Below are 27,093 nucleotides of genomic sequence, written 5' to 3'. Positions count from 1 at the left end.
TTTCTTTTGTTGCAATGCTGTCTTACCAGCTCTGTTCAACTCTAACACGCCAAACGTTAATATCACAGGGCTAACTAGTTGTCATGTGCATCTTCTACATCTATGGCTCAGATGCATTTGCTTACAAACATGCAAATTTCAGAGGTATGAGAGCATGAAAGAAATAAATGCCAGATCCAATGCATTCTGAAAATACAGCATTCCTGCACAGTCAGCTGGAAGATCCTGCAGATGCTAAGGGCTCTCTGCAGAGAGCACACTGAAGAGTTAAATTAGAGTTCGGTGGGATCGAGACTTAGTCAGAGGAGAAAAGACAGCGTAGTTGCCTCGTTTGCTTCTATGCTTACTTGCATTACAAGAAAAACTTACCAAGTAGATATCATGTAACCTTCATTGACTGAACAAACTCTCCACTCTGATGCACCCGTCCTTTTGATTTCTCTATCCCAATCAGAGTAAGTTTCAAACAAAGGTGTCTGCAGACCACTGGCACTGCTGATGCCACCACCGCTGCCTCCACCGCCTCCTGGGTCTACTCCATTCACCTTCTTTGCTAGGAAAAGAAAATTCATCAATGCACATTAAAAAAAAACAAAAAACATTTATCTTCCTAATTACAAGAGCAAATCACTAGTATCAGGACCAGCTTTACCTATCTTGGCATGAACACAGACCTGTGGCTCAAGGACAGCTAAGATGCAAATGCAATTTTTTCCTGTGATGTCAACAGAGAAGTGACATAAAGCTGGTGTGTTGTGTAAAGCTGGTGTGTTGTGCTGCTTGCTAGAAAGCAGGACATATTAACGGTCAGGAGCAGAGCTTATTTTAAGTGACAAGACCTCTATCTTCATCATGCCAAAGTTGCAGATGCTTTAGAAATATCTAACCTTTACACACTACCCTTTAACTAACTGTCTTCTGTATGAAGTAAAATACTTGGTACACAATTTCAACAGTTTTTCCTTAAATTACTATGTGTATTAATAAAAAGGAAAAAAAATAATCAACTGAAGGCTATGTTAAAAACTGTTGATACCGTTTATTTTCTAAAATATGTTTATATTATATATATATATGTGTGTGTGTGTGTGTGTATGTATGTATGTATGTATGTATATATATACACATATATATGCACACCTGGCCCATCACTTTGTGGGTAGGGACCAAAATGACATGCCCTGTTACTATTACAGAAAATTCTCTTTGCTGGTCATTCTTTAGGTGCCAAGGAGGCAGTCAACTGTGTCCAAGGAGACTGCATTCTGTTCCTCAGTACTTGGTAAAGTTATTAAATGAAGGTGAAAGAAGCTGAGACTTTTCCACTGAGAAAGCTCCTTGTAAGCATCGTAAAGATGGAAGGAATGATGCCAGTTCTGCCCAAGTGAAGCAGAAGTCGCTCTACTGTGATTTCAGTGACGGTATCTTCTACCTTCTGCTATCCATCAACTTGAGCACTCAGACTACTTTTTGTAATTTCATTCAGAAGAAAACTACACAGAACTCAGAAAGAAGGAGTTGTCCAAACGTAGTACACAGAGGAATGCTGTAATTACCAGACGGTTCGTGCTAGAATTTCACTCTTTAACAACAGTTAATTATCAAACATATTCAGGGATAAAACGACATTCAGGTACACCAGGGCAACGCAGGCTCTTTATGTTCCCCTAGCAGCATAATGACAGTATTTCAAATCCCGCTGTACTGGGATTGTTGAGAGCGGACAGTTACAGAACACAGCACTGTAACAGCAGGAGCAAAGCCAGAGATCCATCCCATAAACAAACCAGGGTCACTTTAATATGTGCAGATCTTTCAATTAAAAACAGTAACAATCACTGCCAAGTATTTCGAGCTTTTTCCTCCAGCAACTACAACCAGTTTCTGCCATTCTGATCTGCTGCTTCACAGGAACAGCGTATTTTACCCACCTCTTGTAATTGTTCCCCTACTTGTTTTTTCCCTATACAGCAAATTGTACTTTAAGAACAAAATTAAGGCAACTTCGTGACAGATCAATATTTTGTTCATGCTCTGCTTTAACAGTTCATTGTCCTCTTTTCTGCAAAATGACTTCCTCCCTAGTACTTCATTACACAGACCTTAACAACCACCCAAGATTTACCAGGTAAGAAAATATGTCATTATGCGTGCAATATAATCACATGCACGTTCATTCTTGTGCATGCACATGGCGGTCATGTAGGCACCTGCGTGGAGAATGTCCATTTTTGTGCAAATTTGGATGTCTGAGCCTACAATTCCACAACATTCTAATTTTGTAACAGGCAGATCAGTGGTTTCTAATCTCAGCTGCTGAGCAAATATTCCAGTACCACAGAACTACGCTGACGGTACCTCTGCTATTTGGAGGCTGGTAGTGCTAGGACTGATGGTTTTCAGCTGTGTGTTGGCTGGGGAACACTAAGCAGTGACCGCACAGCATTACACTAGAAATCAAGTTCCAAAGGCATCTTTTTCAGGCTTACCTAACTGACAGGGTTCAGTTGGAGATTGGCCTTGAGCAGAGAGGGTGTGCTCCAACTCAGCAGGGGTGGTGGAGGTTTTGGGTGGGAAGAACTGCCTAGTAAGCCTCTAGGAAAGAAGGTATGGAGTCCCAAGCTGCACAAATCCTCCTGCAATACCACCAGAAGAGAAACTTATTCCCAAAAGAAGGGCAGGTGAATGAGCCTGCCTGATGGGAGATTAGCTAGGCACCTAGAGTACCAGTAAAGACCAATATGCTGACAGGAGGACCACAGTGTGAACTGAGAAATATGAGTATTCATGCTGACATCGGTAGCTTTGTTTCACACAAAAAAGATATTTCTTTTGATTTTGGTACTTAAAATCTATCACGATGACTGACTTGCATCTGATAGTAAGAGACTGGCTGCAGGACAGGCAACTTTAATTACCCCTAGGAAGCCTCAATTGCTTTTTGCTGTTTTTTCTGGATAGAAGTCTTACTAAACTTACACACTGTAGAATAATGTTTTCATACGTACCTGGGTTATGATATATTTCCCCAACATACTCAAATGCAAAGAGAAGCTGGAGATCCGTTGGCTGAGAATAATGAGCTATTGCAAGGCACACCTAGGATAGAAACAGTTATTAGTAATACTAATTTAAATTTATCACCCATGATTATGATAGCATTAACTTTGCAGAGCAAAAGCTAAAACCAGGCCTCAGGTGATCTACTTCCATACCTATTTGAAGGGAAAACAAGAGGTTGCTTGCTGAAGACTTCTAGGACCTATGCCAATTTTACACTTTATTGTGTTTCAAAATTGTGAAAAGTACTGATGAACGTAAGTAAAAAGCAAATTATTTGGTAATAAAGAACAGCTTTTCTCCCTACGCCACTTGCAAATGAATAATTCACAATAGGAGATGCTTTCTTGATGTTTGTAGTTTACCAGTTGAATGGGAGGCTGAAGTTTCTCCACACTCAGTAAAAACAGAATTTTCATGTTAGTCCAGTTTGTCAAGGGTGGGGGAACTGCAGTTCTTCCCACTCCTCAGCTGTGAGAACTGAAGCAGGAGCCAACTGAAACATATCGACATCTCAGCCTCGCTAAATCTGGCCCAGCCCATATAACTTCAGACTCAGATGGCTCATTTTCATTCACGAAAGAAACCCGCCCATCACTTCCAGCTGCCCGCAGGCTTAGCAAGCTCCAACACTGTCTCTGACAATCCGATGCAGCAATCAGGTTTGACCAGGCTGAGTCACAGCCCCTGCCCTGGGAAGAGAAATTCAGCAGAGATTTCAAATAAGAGGTGCGTCCTCAGAACTGCAGAGATCAACCTGAGGCACGAGGAGACTTGTCTAAGCTTTCACATTCTTCCTAATAGTCTCAGGACCAGCATATAAGCAATTTGGTTTCTCTCCAAACACACGGTCCGTTTTAGTAGGACTCGTCCTGTTAGAGCTAAGAGTGTAACATACTGTTGAAGATTAGATATTGGGTATCAAGCAGTCAAATTTTGCTATCTGCTGTTGCTTTACAGGTGGTAAAATCGCCAATAAATAAAAGGACTTGAAAAAAAGTAATGCAAAAATCGAACTCAGGAAGAAAAAAAACCTTTCAAGTACAGTTTTGTGCTGTTATTCTCTACATTTCAGGATTTGACTTCAAGCCTTTAGCTTTGCCTCCTTCCCTCAGGATTTGTTCATTCTACTAGAATGTACCTGCCTCACCTCTAAAGATAATAAAAAGGTTATAAAATACAAAACTCTACGTATTTAGATACAGAAACTCAACATGCTCGAATTTTTACTTACGTCAAAGACGCAGTGCAGTGTAACTTCATACTATCACCACCTAAAAACCTCGTGATTCCTTTTGCTTCCTTCCTTTCAACTCTGCGACTTTTATACCTGGCACCACGGGCACCATTTATTCACTGCTAAGCAGTCTCAGACATTGATTTTGAAAAAGTTTCTGTGCTTCCAAGAAATTATGTTCTGTTAGTGAAGAAAAGTTGTCTTATGAAGCATATAAAAGAAAAATATTTATTACACCAATTGAAGGAATACTACTATTGGCATCACTGTACAACAGGAAAATAATCCAGGCCTATTTGTGCTAAGTTCTACATGGAGAATGCTTCTGCACCTCTACTAATGACTACAGTAGTCTACGGTAATGACTATAGACTAACTAGAGCTGAATTTTTTTTCCCCCCCCCCCCCGTTTCGCCAACAAAAAAACTCCTATTGAGCTTTACAAAAACAGTTGTTTTGCCTTTTCTCCCCACCACTTTCAGTTTTACGACAGAGCTGCAATACAAAACAGAGGGCAGGACGTTCCTGAGAGAGGAACAGTGGAAGTGTTACAGGGAAATGGACTAGCACAAGCACTTATTAGCCAACTTCCAGGATTTGGTAAAACCATTAATAACTATCAAGAAGTAATTGGAAGCCTTGCACGTTTTGATACACCTTGTAATTTAAAAGCTGAAGAACTCTAATAAGGCAACAGCAATTCTGTAATATTGGCGCTTTCTAACGGACTGCTTTTGTCCATCAATGACAATGAAGCAAAATGGAAATCCGCATACATCTACATTCTGACTTCCATTTTTTTCATTAACTTTTCATTAGAGCAACTGCTGTTAGAGCCACTCACAATCTTCATTTATGGGCATGAAGGATGAAAGCCTTTTGCTACGCTGATCAGGTTTCAAAGGCTTGAGGATGAACTGAAAGGCATAAAAGGATTCCACTGTGCTGCCAAATAATACAACAGAAATACATTAAAAACTATTTTTAAAAGCAGAATCTAAGAACTCTGTCTTTGAAAAAGAAAGCGTGTGCGGCATGTTAAGAGGGCTCAGCTGAGGGGACATGGTATGCACTGAGATCTGCTGCACAGCAAACGTGAGACCACAGCTGTGCTCTTGAGCCCAGCTGCTAAAAAACATTTCTTAGGTGTCCAGACAGTGCTCCCAGCTACGGCGTGGGTGAAACAGCCCACCTGTGGATTACAGCTGAGGTTCAAAACCCCATTTCTATTGCTTTAAATAAATAAAATTACGCAGCTGTCATTTTACATCTTAGGAAAAAAAAATGAGTAATATACAGTAAGCAACATTAAAGACATATTCATTTCTTTCCCTTCCTAAACTTGCATAGTAGTTTTATTGTCTGCGAGTTTCAAAGGACAAGTAAATTCCACAGATCTCAAACAGATTACTACCATAAGCAGAAAGTTCTTAAATGGGAAGACAAACATGTTTTACAGGAAATGTTCTCATATCAAACTGAAAAACGTTTGGTATTTTTGCCAATTTAAAATTGTGTAAAGCTGAAGATATTTAGGCTCAGTCAAATAAGAGAATAGGCTGCCTGCTGGAAAGTTCATTTATTAAGAACAGTAAACACAATGGGTTTAATTATTTCACTGCACAAAGGCCATTTCCCCGTGTCAGCGCCCTCTGCACAACCCCTTGCTGCACAAAATAACTGATACTTGCAGGGCAAGGCTTTCCTTCCTCAGCAGGAGTTTTACCAGTAAGAGCAGCTCCAAAGCATCGCCAATGCTCTTTGGAAAAAAATTCTGAGCGCTCATATTGAGGATGCGTTCTGTTAGCACAGTGCTGCATTTCACCTCGTTCCCTACAACAGACCGACGATGAACCCATTGAAAGTACATTATTTCTCCTTACTACAGCAGTTCCCATTCCCAACAGACCTCTGTAATGGAAACTCATGCAACCAGGACTAGATCAAGTCCCACGGACACTTTTTGATTCTCCCAGGCAGCAAGTCTTCTTGGAACAAGCAGCTTTCAGCTCAAAGACCCTTCAGCCCCAGCCATCACGCACGTTCTCCTAGCTGCTAAATCACCCAAGCACTGAGAGCTGCTTTCTTCCCCTTCTGTAAGAGTTCCAATAGCAGCTATACATTAATTTGGTTCGTATACAAGTACTCTACATGAGAGGAAATAGTAAAAACAACTTCAGAAGCTGAAATAATACATATCAGAACCCTCATTTGCACAAACACGTTTGAATTCTCAGCACAGGTTACCCAAGCATTCAGACATTAAATATTGTCAAATACTAGAATGCACTGCTATGTTTAAAACACCACTAGATTAACTTACTTTGGGGGAAGGAAAAAAAAAGCTTTCTTCATTTCTCCGAAGACCATAAGAACATAAAAGTTTTCTCATGTACTCCCAGTGCCACAATATTACATTCTAGAATCAATACAATTAGAACAAGGTAACAGAAGTTTGAGGGTGAAGGAGGAGGAAGACATTAGGAAGGGTCAGGATGATTTGTTCAAAACTCTCAGTTTCATGTTATTCCTTGCAATCATTAGGAAGAAATGGCACCACTTCATCCCAAATGTTATGATGTGTATGAAGGGCAGCTGCGATTGCACGGGAAACAGGACTTGAGATAGTTTGCATTCTGTTTTGATCAAGTGTGTGTTTCTGAAACTCATCTCCTACACATTTTGAAAAGTTTCCTGAAGGAAAAGAGTTGAGGGAGCTCTAGAAGAGAAAGGGACTCCAAAAATGGATACATATTTAAGAAACAGGAGATTACAGGGTGTGTGCCACTCTGGTACATGGCCAAGACTCATTTGTGTGGTAAGGCAGCACACTTTCTATCACAAAACAGACTTAAAGCTTCAACTTGTTAAATATTTTTATATCTTAGTCTAGTGTCAAGTATTGCAGAGGCTGGAAATCAGAAGTCTTTCCGGTTTGACCCGCTGTGATTTCTAAAATAAAATGATTCCTTTTCCTTTAAAGAAGGTGAAATGCTGCTTCTTCCACATTGCCTAACTTCAGACTTCCCCAGCTCGTTTCCCCATCCTCCGCTTCCTCCCACACCCAGCTGGCTTTCCTTCCTGTGGAGATCCTACAGTTATTTTAGAGACAAAATGGAAACCAACTGCTACGTGGTGAGAAATGCGAGGTTCCACCCCTCAATCATTTCTTAACTTCTATTTCCCAAATATCCGTTGATAAAAATAAGAAAGGAAATATTTACCTGACTGGTTTACTGCGGCAGTATTTCATTAGCATGTGTTGGCTGCAGCTAATGCTGGAGGTGTGTTTATTAAGGTACATCGAAGGTATGAGTCGTTATACTCCTCCATAATCTGGCACCTAAATAAGTTAATTCATCTACATCTGATGTATTCTCCCACTCTATTTCTGCTTCAAAGTGGAGAAAGAAGAAAGATCTCCCAGCACTACCCGCATACTGTGCATATATTTATGTCATTAAATAGATTGTCCATATCTGGTCTGACTGCTTTCAAATTTGGATCATTTTTCCCCACATTTACTACCCAAATCAGAATACTCTTTATTCCAGTAAGCAGCCTAATTAGCAAGGGTTATTCTCCCTTATGTCCTGTTTTGCAGAGCTAGCTACTTCCTTAGAAACAGATTACACTCTTTGTCAACACCGATTTATGTAACTGAATGCTGATGAGCATTTCCATTACATTCCAGAAACTCTGCTGGAAACAACTTACTTAACCATGGAAGTTACTCCCTATTCTCCTTGCAACCATTCCACATGTTTAAAGTTCATCTTTGAAGTAATAATTACCAAGTGTTTTATTTTCAAACTATTACTGTACCCACTTAAGTTGAATGCACAAATACTCCCATGGTTTGAAGTGCGTATTGCAGTAAGAAGGGTTTCATTTTGAGCTTGTTTCATTTACACGATGATGCAGTCCTGTACTACTGGCATTTCACTTGGGTAGAGAGAAATCTCCCTGTCCTCATCTGTGTACCTGGCAGCATTTCTCCCAAGTCTGCCAGAGGAAACTATGATTTATAAAGGACTGGCATGCAGGTCTCTTGCTTTACAGAACAGAGATTGCAATATCAACTGTAACATCATCTTCTCTTCTGCTTATTTAAAGCTATAAAGTAGAAAAAACTTTAAAAAAAAAACTGCAAGTCAGAAATACTTCTGATACGATTATAATTAAATTGCAGCCTCCACAACTGTGATTCTAACAGAAAAGCTGAGTTCTGCAGCTTCTTAATTCCAGAAACCATAGGAAACGTTCATGTATCCCATATACAAATATATCCATATATACAAAATTCTACATTCTTGGTTGGTTGTGGGGCTTTTTGTTTATTTTTTACACTCAGGATGTTTTTATTTCTAGTTCCAAAATGAGCATGATCACATTTCTGAGGAAAAACAGTCTAGCTCCCAACTGACAGTAGAGGGGAGAGCAGCTATCCTGACCTAATGGTGACAGCCCTGTAGAGGAAGGGGTTCCAGAAGCCCATTTATAATGATTCTAGGTTTTGGTGCTCCTTACAAAATTAGGCACATACCACTATTTCCGTGCACACAACTATCAAACTTTCATGCACAAATAGCAGGATGTAAATATATATTAAAGAGGTACTTCAATAACACGGGGAGGTCTGACCACCTGTCCTGGCTGTTTTCAATCTTCAGGACAGCCTTGGTCACGTGTACCGTTTGAAAGGCAGGAACAGAAACCAGATAAAAATCTGTAAGAATGTGGAGCTAGCATGCCATTTAAATGCCACAGAGAACAAAACAATTCCATCTCATATGCTACGTAAAACCATTCTGCTTGAGTTCACTGGAACATAGATAGAGAAACCAGATCTAAGGATGGCTTGCCTTCAGGCAATTATATTTGAATGTTAACAGAATAGCATCGTTATGAAAACATTAGATTATGTTAACAGAACTTTGCCTCCCTTCAAGTAAAAGTATGCTCCTGTACTGCACCCACACACGAAAGCTGCAGTCACCTACTGCAGGAGTCACAGCTGCGGGAGCAGCCACACAACTGAAAGTTCCGTTTGTAGACATTTTCTTCCACTCCCCTTTGTGTCACAGCCTGATACTTGTAAATGGGAACTGCCATGTTTTTAGTCACCACCACTAATATTCTTATAATCACACAGATTTAGATCCTTCTGGATCTCCAAAACTATTTTTCTTATCAGTAATCACACTGGACCGTGTAATTATAAAACACATAAAACAAATGTCTTTATAAAAAGGCTTTGCTTTTTGCTCTTGCATAAAGACATGCAGCACAACAAGTGTTAATGAGATGCTGAGTTTGAGCTCTCTTTCCCCTCCTCCAGGCTAATTACTCCTCTTAGCTGTGACAACCAATCTGAAACAGTTGCTATAAAGATATTCCAGATAGACTGCTCCTCTGTGACTTCAGAGAAGCTGTAAAAGGGAACTGACTGCTGAAAGACTGCCAGACATGAAAGGTTATGAACAGCAGACAGGCAGGAATGGAGAACACCAACAAGGAAGAACAGCATGATTCATAACTAGGGTTCTGCTAATGGATCTCTGTACAAGTAGAACATGCAGAAGTGATGAATTGGGCATCATTCTGTCAATAAATGCAAACAGACTTATGTCTGGGCAGATGGTACTGAGGATTTACAGGGTTAAGCTCAAACTTTATCCCACTGAGAAGGAGAACTCAACCTCTGAGCAAATTGGGTCATTCCTTACAAAAAGACTGGTATGCCATGCCTGGCCACAAAGCAGTGCCACAGAGGTGAAAAGAGCTGTAACTCAACAGCTACCCCAGTATTTCACAGCAAGAAAGCTGGTGAGCCAGCATTATGTAGACTGCTCACCTCAGAGTAGGAGAGACTTATCCGAGCCTTAACAGGTTAAGCAATGTTGCAGGATGTTACTGAGACTTATGACAGGTGTTTAAATTGGGGAAGAAATAAAATTTCTAGTAGTGTACAGAAAGATAATTCCACATCAGAAGGCATGCAGCTCTTACCCAGGACAGCACTAACAAAGAACACACTTTTTCAGGAGCCCACAGAACTTGCTGTGTTAAACATACAAGAACTACATATAACATAACACTGTGTGCTAACTGTTGAGTCCTGGCCTGACCCACTGATTGAGCACCACTGTGGAAAGGACCTGGTCAGCCCTGGGAGCACAGGTGAAGGCAATTCAGCTGTGTGACTGGAAGGGGGGAGCCTGGCTGCACATCTCCTACTCCCCATTTAAGGGCTGACTGCCAGGGAGAAGCATCTCTGTTTGGAGATCCCTCCCTCGTGGAGTTTTCGCTGTGAGTTGACATCTACAGACACGGGTGAGCACCTTTCTTTGTAACACCATTCCATCACACATGTCCCTTTGTCATTACAGCTCCTGTATCACCATTTCACCACCATGATCTTCCTGACTGTTACAATAGTACAGTCCACACAAGTAAACTAAAGTTTTTACTTTTGGAAAACCTAAGTATCAAACCCATACTGAAATGTAAACATCTGTTGCACAATTCCAACATAAAGGAAAGACTTGTTCCTTCACCTGGTGATTTTAAGAAGTACAATATCAGATAAGAAATGCAGATTTATATGAAAAGAAACAGCAGATATGTCACATTACATTTCTTATCTAATCATTTTACACTAAAATCCAGATACTTTCCTGCAATATAATTAGACTAATTTTCAAATTCTCCCTCTGCACTTCTATTAAAACAAAAAACAAAATATTACATGTAACACATGCATGCTAGTTGAATCTACACAGCAAGACTTCATAAAATGACATATTACCTTTTTTGCACTTTCAGGACCTGCTTCATCAAAACGAAATCTGACAATACGAAAATCTTTGCAATAAATGATTAATTCAGTTGGATTAAATTTAAGTTTCTGGTTGGGACCAAGGACTTTCTGTTTCCTCTTGGTATCATTCACTGTAAAGAAAAGACAAAGTTATTGCACTGTGTTTTTAAGCACACAAGGAAAGACTGGATCAAACAGATACAATAGCATTGCTACCAGAACTGTATTTTAAACATTCAGTTTAGGTAAAGCTGTATATATCCTCTTGTCGAGGAATGTTCTTTCAAATAATGGCTGAAGTACTGTTTCCCACACATCCATATTATTTTTATGCATCAACAACTTCACAAACACAGAATTAATATGCAGTACTTCAAAGAGCAATTTTTGTTCCCTGGCAGTTAATCATGTATGCTGCAAGGACCTTCTGATGTGCACTAATTAGCAGAGATGCTTTCTGCCCCTCCTTCCATTTGGATGTATAAAAAGAAGTGTCTGAGTTAAGACATAGATTAACTGCTTATTTCTGACATAAAACTAAATAATGTAAGGACAGTAATTTGGCAGGTTGTGTAGACATGCATAGACAGGTTCTCTCTTAGACTGTGCAACTCACCTTCAAATGGAGGAACTAAAGTTTTTTAAAATAAGCATCACTAAAGCCAAAGAGATTTCATTTGTGTTAACTGGGAAAACAGCAGCGCACAGCTGCTGAGTGATTAATTGCCATGGCTGGCTGTTGCAGGTGTCTTTTGGATTAAGCTTCACTAATTTGAGGAAACAAAAAGCAGGATGGATCTATGCATCATGCTCTTTATTATCCCGAGAAAAGCACGGAGAGTTTATGGCTACACAAGGAGCTAACAACTACTAATAATGCTAAACAGTGCTATCAATAGCTTATTCTTATTCTGCAGTTACTTACAGCGTATCAGGTGGGCTAGCAGCTCTTTTCAGAAAAGTCTCTAGCATCTCTCATGCTCTGTTTGTTTTCAGCTACATCTTGCACTTCCTAACCCCTACGTGAAAATCTCAACCAGAAACTCAAAAGCCAAGGGATATAACTGAAAAGAACAACTCCTACCTGGCCACTGTACGTGTGTATATTCACACACACACACACACACACACACACACACACACACTTAGATATAAGTCAATCAAACAATATGCCCTCAGCTATTTAAGCAACCTCTTCTGCAACTTCAGTGAAAGCCCTCTCAATTCTTGTTAAGAAAAGCTTATGCTTCACTGAATTTAGGTTAAATCTGCACAGTAGAAGAACAAAGACTCATTTATTTAAATATGCAGCAAGAAATACTACTATCTCCCTCTAAAGAACTTTAAATTTTCCTGGAAAAGCCAAACAAAGGGGTACAAGATAATTTCTATCATTCTTCTAATGAAACTGCCAATGTTAGGCTATTTGAAAGTTTACCCTGGGAAAGATGAAGAAAAGAGTAGTCTACAATCTGTCAGACCTCAAGTTTCAAAATAAAATCTATCAGTAATCTCTTTCTATCTGGGAACAAAACATGCCATAGAGGAGAGGACATAATTATTAGATCATTCAAAGATGATTGGCTCTTTCCCCCTATTTAGCAGAATATATTATATGAGTGTTTGCAAGAGATGCTAAGCAATAAGGCTGCAGCACTACTGTAGCATACAAGCATCATTCCATAGAACACTGTCATTTTCAGACTTGTTCAGTTTTGTCACTGCTGCCTATTGAAAAATGGCAGTAAGTGTGGGCCAGCTGAAGACCATAAGAAGGCCAGCAGCATCTCTTCATTTAAAAACAGCATTTCTTCACAATGTTCCTTCTCAGGCATAAATTTATCTTTTCCTTGCAATTAAAAACTCCTTCTAGAGTGGAAATGGATTACTGAATGACTTCAGGCACCAAAGGCTTATCTTCAAGCAATTATTTAAACTGCATACAGTCAAAACCAAGTATTTAACAGCAATACAACAATTTGTTACTTGTGAAATTCTTCAGTTAAAAGATGAAAATGTTCTTTTTAGCTTAGCCTATAGGATCCACGTGATCAAAAACTGCTTCTTCAAAATGAGCATAGTTTATTTTCAGATTAAGATGACTATCTTAATAGGTGGATTTTGAGGACTGCTGGCTACTAACCTGGCTAAAAAGTAGACAAGAACTGAAAATTCAAACACTGACATTTTGGGATATCCCAGCTATGGGTGAATTGTGTGATCTGCTTTTTGCAGTCCACTGTATTTACACAGGAGAAATTCACATGCTTGAAAACAAAAAATCATTATCAAAATTTGTACTGTTGCAACAGGTGTGTATCACAGAACAAGTGTTGATCTGTTATTGTGCTAATGTTTAGTACCAACAGTGGTGGGCCTTGAATTGGGTATTTAAGTGACAACAATGTGCATAACCTAACCAGCAGTTAGCAGCTATGAACTGAATAAGTATGATGACAGGCTTTAAATTTCTCTCTTTTTGACATACCTGTGACAATCTGCTCAATGCATGTCAGAGGAACATCATGTTCACCAAGAAGAAGGTTTTTGTAATGGAATTTCTGAAACACATGAACTCATAGTCATCAATTGCAGCTCTGCAGTTCTCAACCAGATACACAACTTTGAAGAAACAACAATAAAAAAAAAAAAAAAAATCAGGCATGCCTAGATTTTCCTCACATGTACCACCCTTGGCTACTCACAAGTAACTGAAAATACTGAAACTAGCTTTCTTGTGTTGGTGAATGCATGCCAAGCAGTTTGCAAGAGCCAGTGGAGTATGCAAAAAGCCTCATGATTTGTATTTCTAGCCTCAAAATTTGCAAGCAAAAATTCAGCGTAATCTGAAGCATAAGTTCATACATACATATTTAAAAAAAATACACAACTACTGTAGTTAACTATTACTCTATTATTGTAAATCATAAGAAAGAAAAAATATGAACTCAGCTTTCATGAGGACAAACACAAAGCTTTATTTTCCTATAACAAATAGAACTAAAAGAGTTTAAATATTAAGAATTCCTCCTCAATGCCAGTACAAATTCCCCAGGACAGACGATTCCGAGTGTTCTGAGTCCACCTTACTTACAGTACACTGCACGTGGCCACTTACTCCTTTCATATAAAACCAAAGCAGTAAGAATCTCAGCCCTACTCAGTGAATAACCAGAGCAAGAAAACACAATTGAACAATAACAACCTTAAGTGCACTTACTTAACTTCAACATGCACTTAAAACAGTAGCCATGAAATTGACACCTTGCTTTTAGAGGAACAAGTAACATCATCTACTTTTGCTCCTCAGAACAAAGGCACAATCAGTCAAATGCCAACATGATTTGACAACTGCTTCATGACCAAAAAAATATTTTGGTCATGAAGAAAATTTAACTTTTTGAAGTAGCTTTTGTCAAACACAGTGCTCCTGAAAAAGTGTCTGTGTACTTTTGGAGCTTTACACCTGCATAGTTAATGCAGTATTTCTTTGAAAACTGCAAAAGGAATACAAGAAAAAAAACACACAGCTCAAAATTTGGATTTCCAAACACCACGGTATGCTGAGCTGTTCAAAGAAAACCAATTAAGATCTTGAATTTCACACTCCTGCTCTGACAAAGGCTTTGTTTCCTTTTTGCTGTTGCCTCAGTTAAGAAAGATGAAAACTTATTTCACAGTTACTTTGTCCTCCTTTCAGTAATCCAAATAAAAGTTGAACACATTAAAGGTTTTGCTGATCTGACACTTGTGTAAGAAAAGGAACATTTTCAGTTCTCCTCCTCAAGGAGAAACACATCTTTATATAATTCCTGCTTCACCTTTTATAAAACCACTTCTCTATGAAGCCTGAACAAACAGAAGTAAATAGAGCAGGCTGTAATTCCACCCCAAACTTGCTCTGTTCTTATATTCTCGATTCAGGAATGGAATAGCAATGCATTCAGAACAGGACAGTTTAACCACATTGTTCAGCTTGCTTTATGTTAGAAGGGATCATAACTACATCAGCTATGAGACAGGGCTTTTTTTCCCCCTAATAAAATCCATTTTATCTATCACATTTGTTGTCATGATGAAGTGACACGAGTAATAACAAACCTGTAGTGGCATTGGGTCATCCGTAATAAAGGAAATCTTGAAGTTAGTGCAAACCAGTTTGCCCCACAGGTCATACTGACTTGTATCCGTTGCGATGCATTTTCTCACGAAATTGACTTCATTTACCACAATTTCACCTGGAACAGAAAAAGGGGAGGGAAAAATGTAGCCTACATAAATCTTGATTCTAAGTTTGCGGTACCAAGAAACCCCTCTTGACTCCATTTCAAGATAGACACAGCTGCTGTGTTCAATTAATGCCGTTCGTGGGAATGAGAACATACACACACAAAAAAACACAGTCAAGAAACCTACTTTTCCAAACCAGGTAATACTGCTTAGTAGTTAAAAGCAAAGAACAAGCCCTTCCTTCTATTCAAAGACTAAAGCCTGCAATTCTCCATTATTAAAAAGTCACTGTTTAAAGGACAGCGTGTTCAAATGAAAGGCCCACATTCACATAATTCGGCTAGTATTCAATTTAAGACCTGAAACTAGTTGGCTACAGTTAAGTATGAGACTATTATGAGCTCTGTAAATCAGAAAATTAGTCTACATGTAGCTCTGCATTTATAAACACAAGTTCAACTGCTTCCATACAAGAAAAACTGGGAAACAAAAACATTAAGCACTATTTGTCATTTCAAAGTTTCTACTGTGACCATCTAATGAAGGAGATAACCACCTCATTTTGCAAAACAGAGGATACAAGCATCAATCAAAAAACCTTCAACTTACCCAGGACAACCTACGAAATAAAGAAGTCTACAGGCAAATGTAAATGAGAATGACTTTTTTTACTGAAAAAAGTAACTCTCTGCACACAGTGCTACTTTTTAGTTCTACACCAGAGATTTCTGAAAGCTAAATGGTAACTTCAGTCTTCAGGAAGAAAACTCGGTGGTTTATTTCACTTCTATATAGGGCTATCACTTCTATCATCAACCACTTCCTTCTACTGCTGTCTACTCCAAGCAGTGTAGTAATGGAAACATGTTCAAGGAAAGGGTAATTTTACATTAGCTGTAGAGGTCTTTTTTTGTTTGGTTATTTGTGTTAAACAACGAGTAAGGACTAAGGATCCCCTGAAGACTAACTTGCTGGGTGTATCTGGACCCAGTTATCTAAGGTGCCATTTCAGGATGTCCTGTGCTTTGCAAGGAAACAGTCAGTTCTTTGGACAGCTATACTGATAGCAGTAAACAGTTACCTGTGTGCTCCATGAATACAGACACAGCTCTGAGTAAGTCTGCCATCCCTCTACTGATAGAGAAGGCGTTATGGCACCCAAGTAACTATAAATTCAGAGATCTCTCCTCAGCATTTCCAGCACCTGACCTTGGAACCTCAGCACCCTTCTCCAGTCTTGAATTCCAATCTCTGTGCATGCTTCTCCTCCTAAGCCATTGTACAGTACACAAATGAACAGTTGGAAAGAGCATCGTAGTGAGAGGGCAAAGGAACAAACAGAGAAGGAACGCTCACCTGTATCCAAAGATTTGCACTCGTGATGAAAAGCTCCACAAAGGAGGGATCTCCAGAAAGAGATCCTTCCCCACTGGCACTCAGCCCTTAAATGGGGTCTAGGAGTTCCACCCCTACCAGTAACACAGCTGAATTGCTTTCAGCTATGCTCCCACAGCTGACCCAGTCCTTGCCTCAGGTGATCAATCACTGGTTCAGGCTGGGACACAAAAGTTCCCACACAGCCTCGTAGCCACACGGCTGTAACTCGCTCTCTTGTCCGTAATACGATGAGGCATCAGGCTGAAGGTCATTGAGAGCAGCAGAATAATGGAGTACCTCTTTGTAGTTCGGCTGTCACACACAGAAGTCTCTTGCACTGATGTGGTCCCGAGCTGGCAGAATTACAATTAGTGTTCTGGAGGGCTGTCACATCCTTCCAGTTAGAAGATGTAAGGGGATGATCTCACAGACCTATGGTTATCATACTGTGGCACTGTCTTCTTTTTGACAGAAGTAGGAACAGTTGGGAAGATGCTCTAAGGACAGGCTGACGTGCTGGACCTTCAAAATATTTTCTCAAACATGGTTCAATATGCCTCCAAATTTCAGGAAAGAGTCAATAGCAATTGAAAACAATATGTACCTCTTAAAATGAGGTGCATAAAAATGAAGCAGCCTATTTCTAAGCACTGAAATTAAAATATTACAATACTTCTAGCAGAGCCTGGCCTGAGGCCTCTTAACATCCCACGTTTTTTCCTAACAAGCTATTTGCTTAAGTAACTGCAAAAGCACAAACTGTGTATTTAAGCAATTCCTTCTCACTGCTGGTGTTAATCTTCAGCTACTCGGTGCTGAGTTCCCTGCCTGCCAGGCTTCTTCCCTGCTCAAGTCAGTTCTTCCAAACCTAAATATTTACCCTTCTTCCCCCTCTCTCAAATACACCGGTATACCACTGCATTTCTAATTAGAAGATATGGAGAGAGAAAAAAAAAAAAAAAAAAAAGCAACACCAAAAGAGAATGTCCAAGATAGGTATTTTCCACATAATATTTTCTCCTATCTGTTACAAAGTGGAACATTTTCCTACTAGCACACGCTCAAAGCACAAATTACTATTACCAAGCTATTTTAGTACTTCATGCCTTTGCAAATCTCTTCAATTTGGAATAACTACAGCTTAAAATATGCCCAAAACATCATTTTCTTCAGCAAAGCTGGTCCCTCTCACTTCCTTCTTCTGCTCCTCATAATTGCATAGCTACACTACAACTTGGTCATATCAATCCTGTTTTAGTGCAGCTTCTCTTATTCTCATTTCTTCCAACACAAATACATTCTGGATTGTTAGGCCTCACTTGGATCTTCTGTTCTGCACTCAAGTTTACGTGCTGAGAGCAGAACTGTCTGTTTGGAACACAAGTGTTACAACACACAGTGTATGCATACCGATTTCCACTGAAGGATTTAAACATAATTACAAGAAAGCAGGAGAAAGTTTGCCACACCAAGTATATGCAGTTTTCAGAAGCCTCAACAAGACTTTTTAAATAGCAGGTTTGGAATTTTATGTGGACCCAACACTCATCCCTCAATTAGACGCCTGCAATGAGCAACACAACAAGGTGCAAGCCTTCCAAACACAGCACTTTTAAGAAAGCTGCTGAACGTACGTAGTAATATGTTGGTCTTGCACAATGAAACCTTCTTGTACTTGTAGCTCAGTAGGTGATTTTGGTATGCGTCAACAACAGAGCTATTCAGAGATATTACGCTGCACATTTTTACAATGTCGCTGTTGCTTTTTTCCAGTAAACAGTCACAAGCTGTTCCAGACACGGAACAGCAGTCAGTGCTCCATGTGACTCCGACAGTCAAAGAACGATCTCGGGAGACAAGAGCAGTTTGTTTAAACTCTGACAGGAAACCAGAAGGAAAATTACAGGCTGCCACCCTTAAGTATAAAGCCTAATAATGATTAATAAAAATATTTCTACTCTGAACGCATGAATCACAGAAATAACAAGAGAGACTGAAAGATTTATCCAACAAACACCTTTCCTGGGAAATACAGCTTCAAAAACTGATCGACTTCAGAAAAACTCTGCTAAGCTTCCCAAAAGCACACCCAATTTGACCTTTCCATATTTTAGATGCGAAGTGAATTCATGGTATACACTGTACCTAATCAACCATGATACACAACCCATTACAACCCAATGAAAACTCAGGAGCAAGCATGCACAGGGATAGGAGACAGCAGAGGGAAGACTGGCAGAGCTCAGTGATCACCAGCACATCATGGCTGCAGGGCAACAGCACCCTTTGCTCACCCACCCTAGGCCTAAGTTTGGTCCAGTATTCCTTGGTCGATAATTGGTCGACAGTAATTACACCCAATTAAGGAAGCAGAAAAGCAGCTCGTGCGAAAGACTGAGTCTAAAAAGTTCACAATAGTAAGAGAGTTATTTCAAGTTGTCATTTACCCATTAAAGACAAGCATTAATAAGTTCACTTGTATTTACAAAGATGCAAGTCTAAAACCGTTCCAAAATGATTGGCAAATAATTAACCTAAGTTTGAGCAGAAGTTTTCAAAAAGAAAAGTTTCGTTAATAAGCAACTGAAATCTACAGCATTTTCCTCCATTCAGCTGCCTTTTCTCTCACAGAACAAACACGGATAGGTTTATTAGCATGCGCTCAGCATTTGGATGTAAATGCCCCTAATCCATCCCTACAAGGAGTGGTCTGTTACTTGTGCTCAACCCCTTACAAACTTAAGAAAAAGTATTTGCAAGCTCATGAAATAATCATTTTTTCTAATTTTCACGAGCTCTTATGGTGAATTTAGGGATAAAGGTACAGTGAAGACAAAAAAGCTTCACAACAGATATCAACCAGTTTTTTCCTCTCTTCTGTTTTCCAGTATTTTCACAATTACTTATGAAATAACCTACCTCCCTTAAGTTTCTGTGCACCTGCAGAATGCGAAGTAAAAATAAAAGTACAAGCATTGTCCCAAAAGGACAGCTCAGTACTGTGACTACTGGGGAGCAGAACATAACCTAATTGCTTTCTATCTGCATTCATTTCAAATAGGAGGACCTCACATTTCTGTCAAAAAAACCACGTTCACCGCTCACAGGAGAGAGATGTGTTTTAAATGCACAGCACCAAAAGAGCTTGCTTTGTCAATCTGATTTAGAAAAATTGCTATTAAAATGTCATATATGAATACTATACAGTTTTTCTTGCGTGCTAACAAGAAGTAGAGCAAAACAAGCTTCTTTAAATTTCAGAAATAGCGAGGATAAATGTAGCAAAAACAAAGATTGGTTGGGGAAAGTCTTCAAAAAAGAACTATTCCATCCCTGGAGCTGTTCAAGAAATGTCTCAATGTAACACTGAGGGACACGGATTGGTGGGGAAATGTTGCTGGTAGGTGGATGGTTGGTCTGGATGGTCTTGGAGGTCTTTTCCAACCTTCATGATTCCATGATTTTATTCTTCTAAAGTTCACAACTGCAGGAGTAGAAAGGGCATCTGCATAATAGCAGCTGTGAACCTTACAAATGAAACTGACCATAAGAGGGATCTGTACACACACCCCATTGGACAGGATGTGGGACATAAAGCAGCCACTCAGCAGGAGTTCAAGTGACCAGAACAGAATATCCATCCATTCCTAGGAACCATCAGTGACCAGACCCAGAGCAAACTACTGCAGCAGCTCAAAAATCCAATCACACTTATAGAATTGCTTTAATCCAGCATAAACATGTAACACAGTTCACATTCATTCCCAGCTCAACCCTTGTGCTGGCACTGCCATTTGTGAGAGACTTGTTGACTGCAGAGAACTGATCCAGCTGAAAATTCTAACTATGCATTTTTCTTCCTTTTTTTGTCAGTCCTGATTTCAACTGAAATAGCTCTGATCTGGTTTGTGCTACAGTAGCACAGACAAGCGTCAGCACAAAGTTGTTAATAGGAACACACCTGTGGTTGTGTAAATTGAATAATAAACTGCTCTTCTTGGCATCAGTATGGATTTTTAGGCTGAACTAAAACAATCCTACCAACAAAAAAAAAAAATAAAAGGTTTAGCACTGAGCTGGTCACAGTTCCATAACACAGTAGGGAAGCTGGCAAGGAAGGAAAGTGTTTTGCATATTTCTAGTCTGGCTACATAAAGTACAGATCCCCAAACCCTGACTTTGTTTACACATACTATAATCCGTAACAATTTGAGATGACTGCAGTTCTCATCCTGTTACTTTATCACAATGTCACCGATACAAGAGGCTGCTCTGAACCTGTAAAATACTTATGGGACTAGCATAAATTACTCAGGGTTGGCTTAAGAACAAGCAGGTCAATAGAGAAATGTACACTTCTTGAGAATTAGTCTGCTGAAAACTTCTTTTACTGGAAATAAATATAACTGAGAGACCAATAAGCAGCTGTTTGGTCAGCTGATAATCCAAAACCTTCAGTAACGTTTTATTCCCTTTCCGGCCCCTATGACATGTGGCACTAATGGACTTCTCTGTAGAATGCACAAGAAGAAACATTAAAATATTCTATTTTAAAGCACATCTGGGCAGTTTCCTTATTGCACTACAGCTAAGCAAATACGAAATAATCTTTGTATATATGTACAAACACTTAAAACATATTACTAGTCAGAAACCTTAATAAATACATGCTATGTATTCAGAACAAAGAAAGCAGAACCAACTGACTCCCCCCAGTACAATCCACTCATAAGACATATTTGGAATTCAGATTCTACTTGCAGACAGCTTCGGTAGTACTTGTATGATGCCATGCCCTAAGAAATAAAAAAAGCCTAAACAAAACCAAAACAGCAGTTAACTGAACCCAAAGCATGGGTTTACTGAGTCCAGCAAACAAACATAAGAACTATAACCGCAGAGTGCATTTAAAATACACTTACTGTAAGTGATACCTCCATCACTCTAAATATAAGCAAGATGCTTGGTTTGTTTTTAAACTTCTTGCAATGTGAAAGACAAGTTTTCTGAAAGCTGCTGGTTCTGTTTTCATATCTAAATTTAATTAAATAATTTACTTAATTTAAAGACTCACATCAGGAAAAAGCCCCCAACTCTTCATCAGCTGCACGAGCAAGAGAGCCTTGGTTAGAAAACAAGAGCTGGAAATGACTACCAACAGTTGAGTATGCTCTGGAAATGACCAGTGCTGGAGTTCATACAAGTTCAATTAAGCTCTCAGCACCAATTGGCCTTCGCTATTTACCATCCACAAATGAATAGATGCAATAGATCAAGCAATACGTGTCTGAACATCAACATCAATTTGTCCACAAATATACATGGGAAAAGGCACTGACAGAAACAGCATTATGACTTGCACTCTATAACTTAAACAATCCCAGTTTCCTCTTGGAGGTGTTAAAACAAAGAGATTACTTCTAACACACAAATCTCTGGGGTACACACTAAGCTCAGTGACCCGGACTCTATTTCCTGCCTCACTGTCACAGCGCTGGCAGCATGTACTCACATCACAACACCATCACTGCTCTTCTACAGCTCTGGGATGCCACAAACCAAATGAAAATGCCCAGGAAGGCACAGCAGCTCAAAGCAGCCAGGAAGGAATGAATGCACCTGGTGTACTACATGCCACGGTGAGTCACCAGAATGTACTTTCCCCCTCCTATCACAAGATGTGTTGCAGTTGTTCTGGAACATGATTCAACATTCTAAGGATTTGCAAGGCAGAGAAAAAGTAGAAAAAGAGCTGGGAGCTAAATCAAAGGAGAATCATACATTTCTAAAAGATTAAAGCTTTCCATGATAGTCTTAAAAGATCCCACAATTAAACCTCTATAGTCAGCTGCCGACCAAAGGGCAGAACCAATAAAAAGGAAACCAAAACAAAAGAGAAAGTGAAGCCAATCAGATTGGTATTACTAAATAAAAAAAATGCATATATATTGGTGAAAATCTTGAACACAACAAGCAATTACACCTCAACCAGAACACAGCACAACAGGAAAACGTCCAGAGGAAATCACATGTGAGACAAGGAAGTGATCCAAGACATCTAGCATGGCTTCACCAGGGGCAAATAGTGCCTGACCAATCCAGTGGCCTTCTGTGATGGAGAAGCAGCACTGATGGACTAAGGAAGGGCAGCTAATGTCACCTACCTGGACTTCTCAAGGCCGCTGATTTGACCCTACACCACATCCCTATCTCTAAATTGGAGTGATTAGGATTTGAAGTTTGGACTGACGGATAAGGAGTTGGTTGGAAGGTCACAGCCAGAGCTGAGGTCAATGGATCTATGTCCAGGTGTCTTGAGACTGGTGCTCTTCAACATCTTTATCAATGACACAAACAGATCAAGCATACCCTCAGTGAGTTTGCTAATGACACCATCAAAGAAAAAGGAAAATCCTGCCAGGAGAATTAAATATGAAAACACACTCTCTGCAACACCTCACTTTGAGCTACTCTGCTCATCATGCTGCTCTGCAATGAAATCAGCATGCCACGCACTGAAGTAAACAGAGAAGGGAGAAGAAGCAGACTGACATTGACTTCTGCATCTAACCATGAAACATGGCACAAGAGACTGTGAGTAACTGCTCTGCAAAGCAACTCAACGCCAGAAACACCTTAATGTGAGCAGGTCTAATGATCAATATAATATTCTAAGTCGGTCCATTTCTGTAATGTTACTGTATAAACTTTTAAAAACAATGACAACTATTTCTAGCTGGTGTGTAAAGCCTTACAGATAGCAAACATTACCTTAATCTATTAACAGATTTGCACACAGAGCACTACTTTAAAATAATTACTACAAGTGGGTATTAAGACTCAGGAGGGACAATCCTTTTCTCATTCTTAATCGGATGTTCCAGAAGTTAGGTGATCTCCTGCAGAGCAGCTTGAGGACCTTTCTGCCTGATCATGCCCACAGCACAGGGATACTGGACTGGTCCTTCAGCCATCCACGTATTGCACTTCTCCGTACAGTTTTGCATTAAAATCACACAAATATACACTGCAATATATTCCAGCAAAGTTGCACAATTCTGTTTGAATGCTTAGATACTGATGTGGAAAATACGCTACAATTTATTACCAGAACAAAACACACCTCAAGCTTCAGCTAAGTATCAGTAACGACAGCTGTATCACACTCTGAACTCTCCCCAGAGCACTCAAGTAATTACTTACTACCTAGGCAAGTCACTTTTATGACCTTGTAGCAGGCTACTTGCCACTCCTCTATTTTCTGTCTGGGATAACTAAGAAACCAAGCTATGCAAACAAAGCAGAAAAATAAGTGGAACTGTTGCACAGGCCAACTCTTCAAGTAAATCAAGCAAAAAAGTTTTGATCAGAGAACAAGACTAGAAGAATGGAATTACAGAAAGAAAAAAGAATACATTTCTTTAACTCCATCCTAAAATGTTATAAAGTGTTTCGGAGTGAAGTCGTACCAAATTCTATAAAATCCCTCGCTTTTTACTACAGCTGTATCAGTGTTGCCACTAACTACCAATGTTTTTACTTGTTTGAAAAAAAAAAAAAAAAAAAAGCCATGTTGCTTTTCTGAGAGCCACACCTTTCTCAGGGCAGGCGCTCCACAAGAATATGGGCTTTTGTTCCAAAAGCTGAAGACATCTATCTATTGCTCTATGAATTAAAGAGAAAACTGAAAACAAGTTATACAGGTTCAAAGTTGATGCCAATATAAATTCCAAAATTTATTTTTGTTATTGGTTTTCTTTTTAGAAATAAAAGCCTCTTCATTTTGTAACTTGACTCATGTTATTTCCACGTCTGGAACTCCCTTTCCTAACCTCCACTGCATAAAAATACAAGTTAGCCAGTATGCTATTTAGTTAGCTATAGTCCTTCTTTCTGAATTTTAGTAAACTACTATATCAAAATCATTATATTTTAGGAATCTGATAATTAATGCAGCCACATGCAGTTTTTGAGGATTGCTACAGCGATTAACAGCTTGTGCTGATACTTATTTTCAGAGTAACTCCTTAAAAAGCCAGCCAATTAAAGGAGCATAACTAACATGCAGCCGCTCAGGTTTGACTGTTTTTAACAGCAAAAGCAATTTCACTCAACTGTTAAAGACAGGATATTAGGAATCCCATACTCAAGTTGTATTTGCAGGGGAGTACGAGTCAGCTTTAGTGCAATTAAATGCATTGGAATTTGGCCAGAAAGTTATGACAAATCCAAAAGCCAGTCTACCCAACAGTACAATGCGTACTTGTTTATACACTTTTCTTCTGCACCATTTGATGACAAAAACAAAAAAATGCACTCAGGTTTCTGCTTAACTTTAAACAGGAAGAGTTTAATTTAACTGATTTTAAATAAGTCACTTCTAAGCTTCACCACGCCCTTATACAGACAAAAAGATTTAGTCAGAACTGTAGCTGCATGAAGCCGTAATGTTTATTATGGAATAATTCAAAATAGCATCTCAGAATGATATAGAGATAGAAGTTTTAATTTCATGGTCTGAGTCCCACTCTTCCAATCACTTTCTATACCACCAAAGGCAACTTACCACAAGTGTCCCAAAAGCAATCAAATGCTGATTTCACAGCACAGACAAGGGAAATGAGAAATGATGCAAACGTGGGACAAACAAAAGCCAGCTGAGAAAAACAAACCCCCTCAGCATCAGCTGAAGTGTGATTTAGAGTTTCACAAGGGAAGAATTAGCCACACAGCAAAAAAGTTACTGTGTACGAGTTGTTTTCTATAGTTGCTCACACGAGCACCCACAGCAAAGGCAAGAGGTGTTACATTCTGAGCACAGCAATTTCTTACTGCCTTGCATTTACTGTGTAACGTCTCAGAGAATAACACGCAGTCACTTCCTCGTGAGTCAAAGGCCTTGGATGAATAACAACTAACCAGTAAATGCCAAGTGTTAAGCAGAAGTTTAGCAAGCATAGAAACGTACTATGTCAAATACCAAGCAGTCCTAGCAACGTATCTTAGGGCACTTCTATTATTTTTCTTCATTAAAGAGTTTCAGTAAGCTGATATTTACTCTATCACTTGAATGTCTTCTACCAGGTTTTAGCCTCTTCAGGGGCCTCATCAGACCATACCACATAGCAATTAGTACAGCTTCATTAACAACAGTTCAAAACGAAGCAGTAAGGGAAATAATTTTCAAGAGCAACTTTTTTATTCTATTAACTATCTTGAAAGTTACCACCTTTATCAGCTTAGACAACTTGATCACAACAGCTTCCACATCAGTGTGTGTGTAAATTCATGTTTGGTAACATATACTCTAAACACTAAGAAAAAAACCCAACACTTTATGCAGTTCTGTTTTGAACTTAAACATTACACTTTGAAACAACAAGATTTTGAGTTGGCCAGGGGTATTGCTGTGATTAAAGTAATCATGAGAACAGGTGACTGTTCTTTTGGTATCTGAAAAAGGCTTTAGGAAATGCTCATCAATCAAAATGTCATTTACCAAACATTATTTCTCTTTTAAAATGTGGAAGAGCAAACCCCTCAGATTTTTGCAACTATGAACAGTACTGAAACATTGCTTCTGTGATTCACGTATTAATTCACCAAATCCAAAATCATGTAACAGTTGGGCATTAAGAGTAAGTGAATAAAGATGATATCAGAAGTCTTCTACAAGTCAATCATGCCTACTCAGAGGAAGTTCTAGATGTATTTTCCTTTAAAACAAAGGAAGACCACAAAACATGCATTAGCAGTGGGTTCAACATGCCTGTGAAAGTCTGACTACCTAAAAAAAGCTGGTTACTGGAAGACTCTTCTGGAAAGAGTCACAAAAGTAACAAAATTCACAACAGTTCCATATGTAATACTTGCAGTAAAGCAAAGACATTACTCTACACCCAAGCAAAATTCCGTACGTGTTTGTTAAGCATTTCAGCTTTAGGTAAACAGGTTAGACAGCTCCCTACAGACCACAATGACAGCAGATGTCCCTACTAAGAAGTTTTATTCCCTTGAGGTGCATGCTACAATTAAAACAGGGAAAACAATTTACACATGATCAATTCTATTAAAAGAAACAGAAATCATCAATATATCTATTGAGATATCTATCAAATTCCTGGTTTATGCCTACCTGGCAAAAGTACTGGTTCCAGTTTTTTAATCCTGGGTTCTGAAGCTATGTGGTCTTCAGTCTGGGGAAGGGGAAAAAAAAAAGGGAGTTAAAAAAAAAATCACAATTTTGCAACAAGATACACGTTTGGGCAAAGGAGAAAATTCTTTTTTTAACTCAGAGCTTATTTTTAAAAGAAAGGCTCTAATCGTAATAACAGCTTTCTGTAATGCTATCAACAGGCTGCAGACG

General features: G+C 39.1%; 1 protein-coding gene across 1 annotated transcript in view; it reads right to left on the bottom strand.

The window, feature by feature from the left end:
- The window catches only part of MTMR10 (myotubularin related protein 10), a 37,764-nt gene that overhangs the window by 9,173 nt on the left and 1,498 nt on the right, over positions 1-27,093 (bottom strand). The window contains exons 2-7 of the mRNA XM_085234414.1: positions 26,863-26,923; positions 15,222-15,358; positions 13,609-13,681; positions 11,109-11,251; positions 3,009-3,099; positions 370-553 (exon numbers count right to left, since the gene is read on the bottom strand). Of these exons, the coding sequence (XP_085090540.1) occupies positions 370-553; positions 3,009-3,099; positions 11,109-11,251; positions 13,609-13,681; positions 15,222-15,358; positions 26,863-26,923 (689 nt within the window). The remainder of the gene's footprint in view (positions 1-369; positions 554-3,008; positions 3,100-11,108; positions 11,252-13,608; positions 13,682-15,221; positions 15,359-26,862; positions 26,924-27,093) is intronic.

This window comes from Meleagris gallopavo, chromosome 12, assembly GCF_905368555.1.
Source record: "Meleagris gallopavo chromosome 12, MGAL_WU_HG_1.1, whole genome shotgun sequence".
In the NCBI taxonomy this organism is placed as follows: domain Eukaryota; kingdom Metazoa; phylum Chordata; class Aves; order Galliformes; family Phasianidae; genus Meleagris; species Meleagris gallopavo.
The sequence above is the reverse complement of the archived record's forward strand: the minus strand, read 5'-3'. Positions and strand labels throughout refer to the sequence as shown.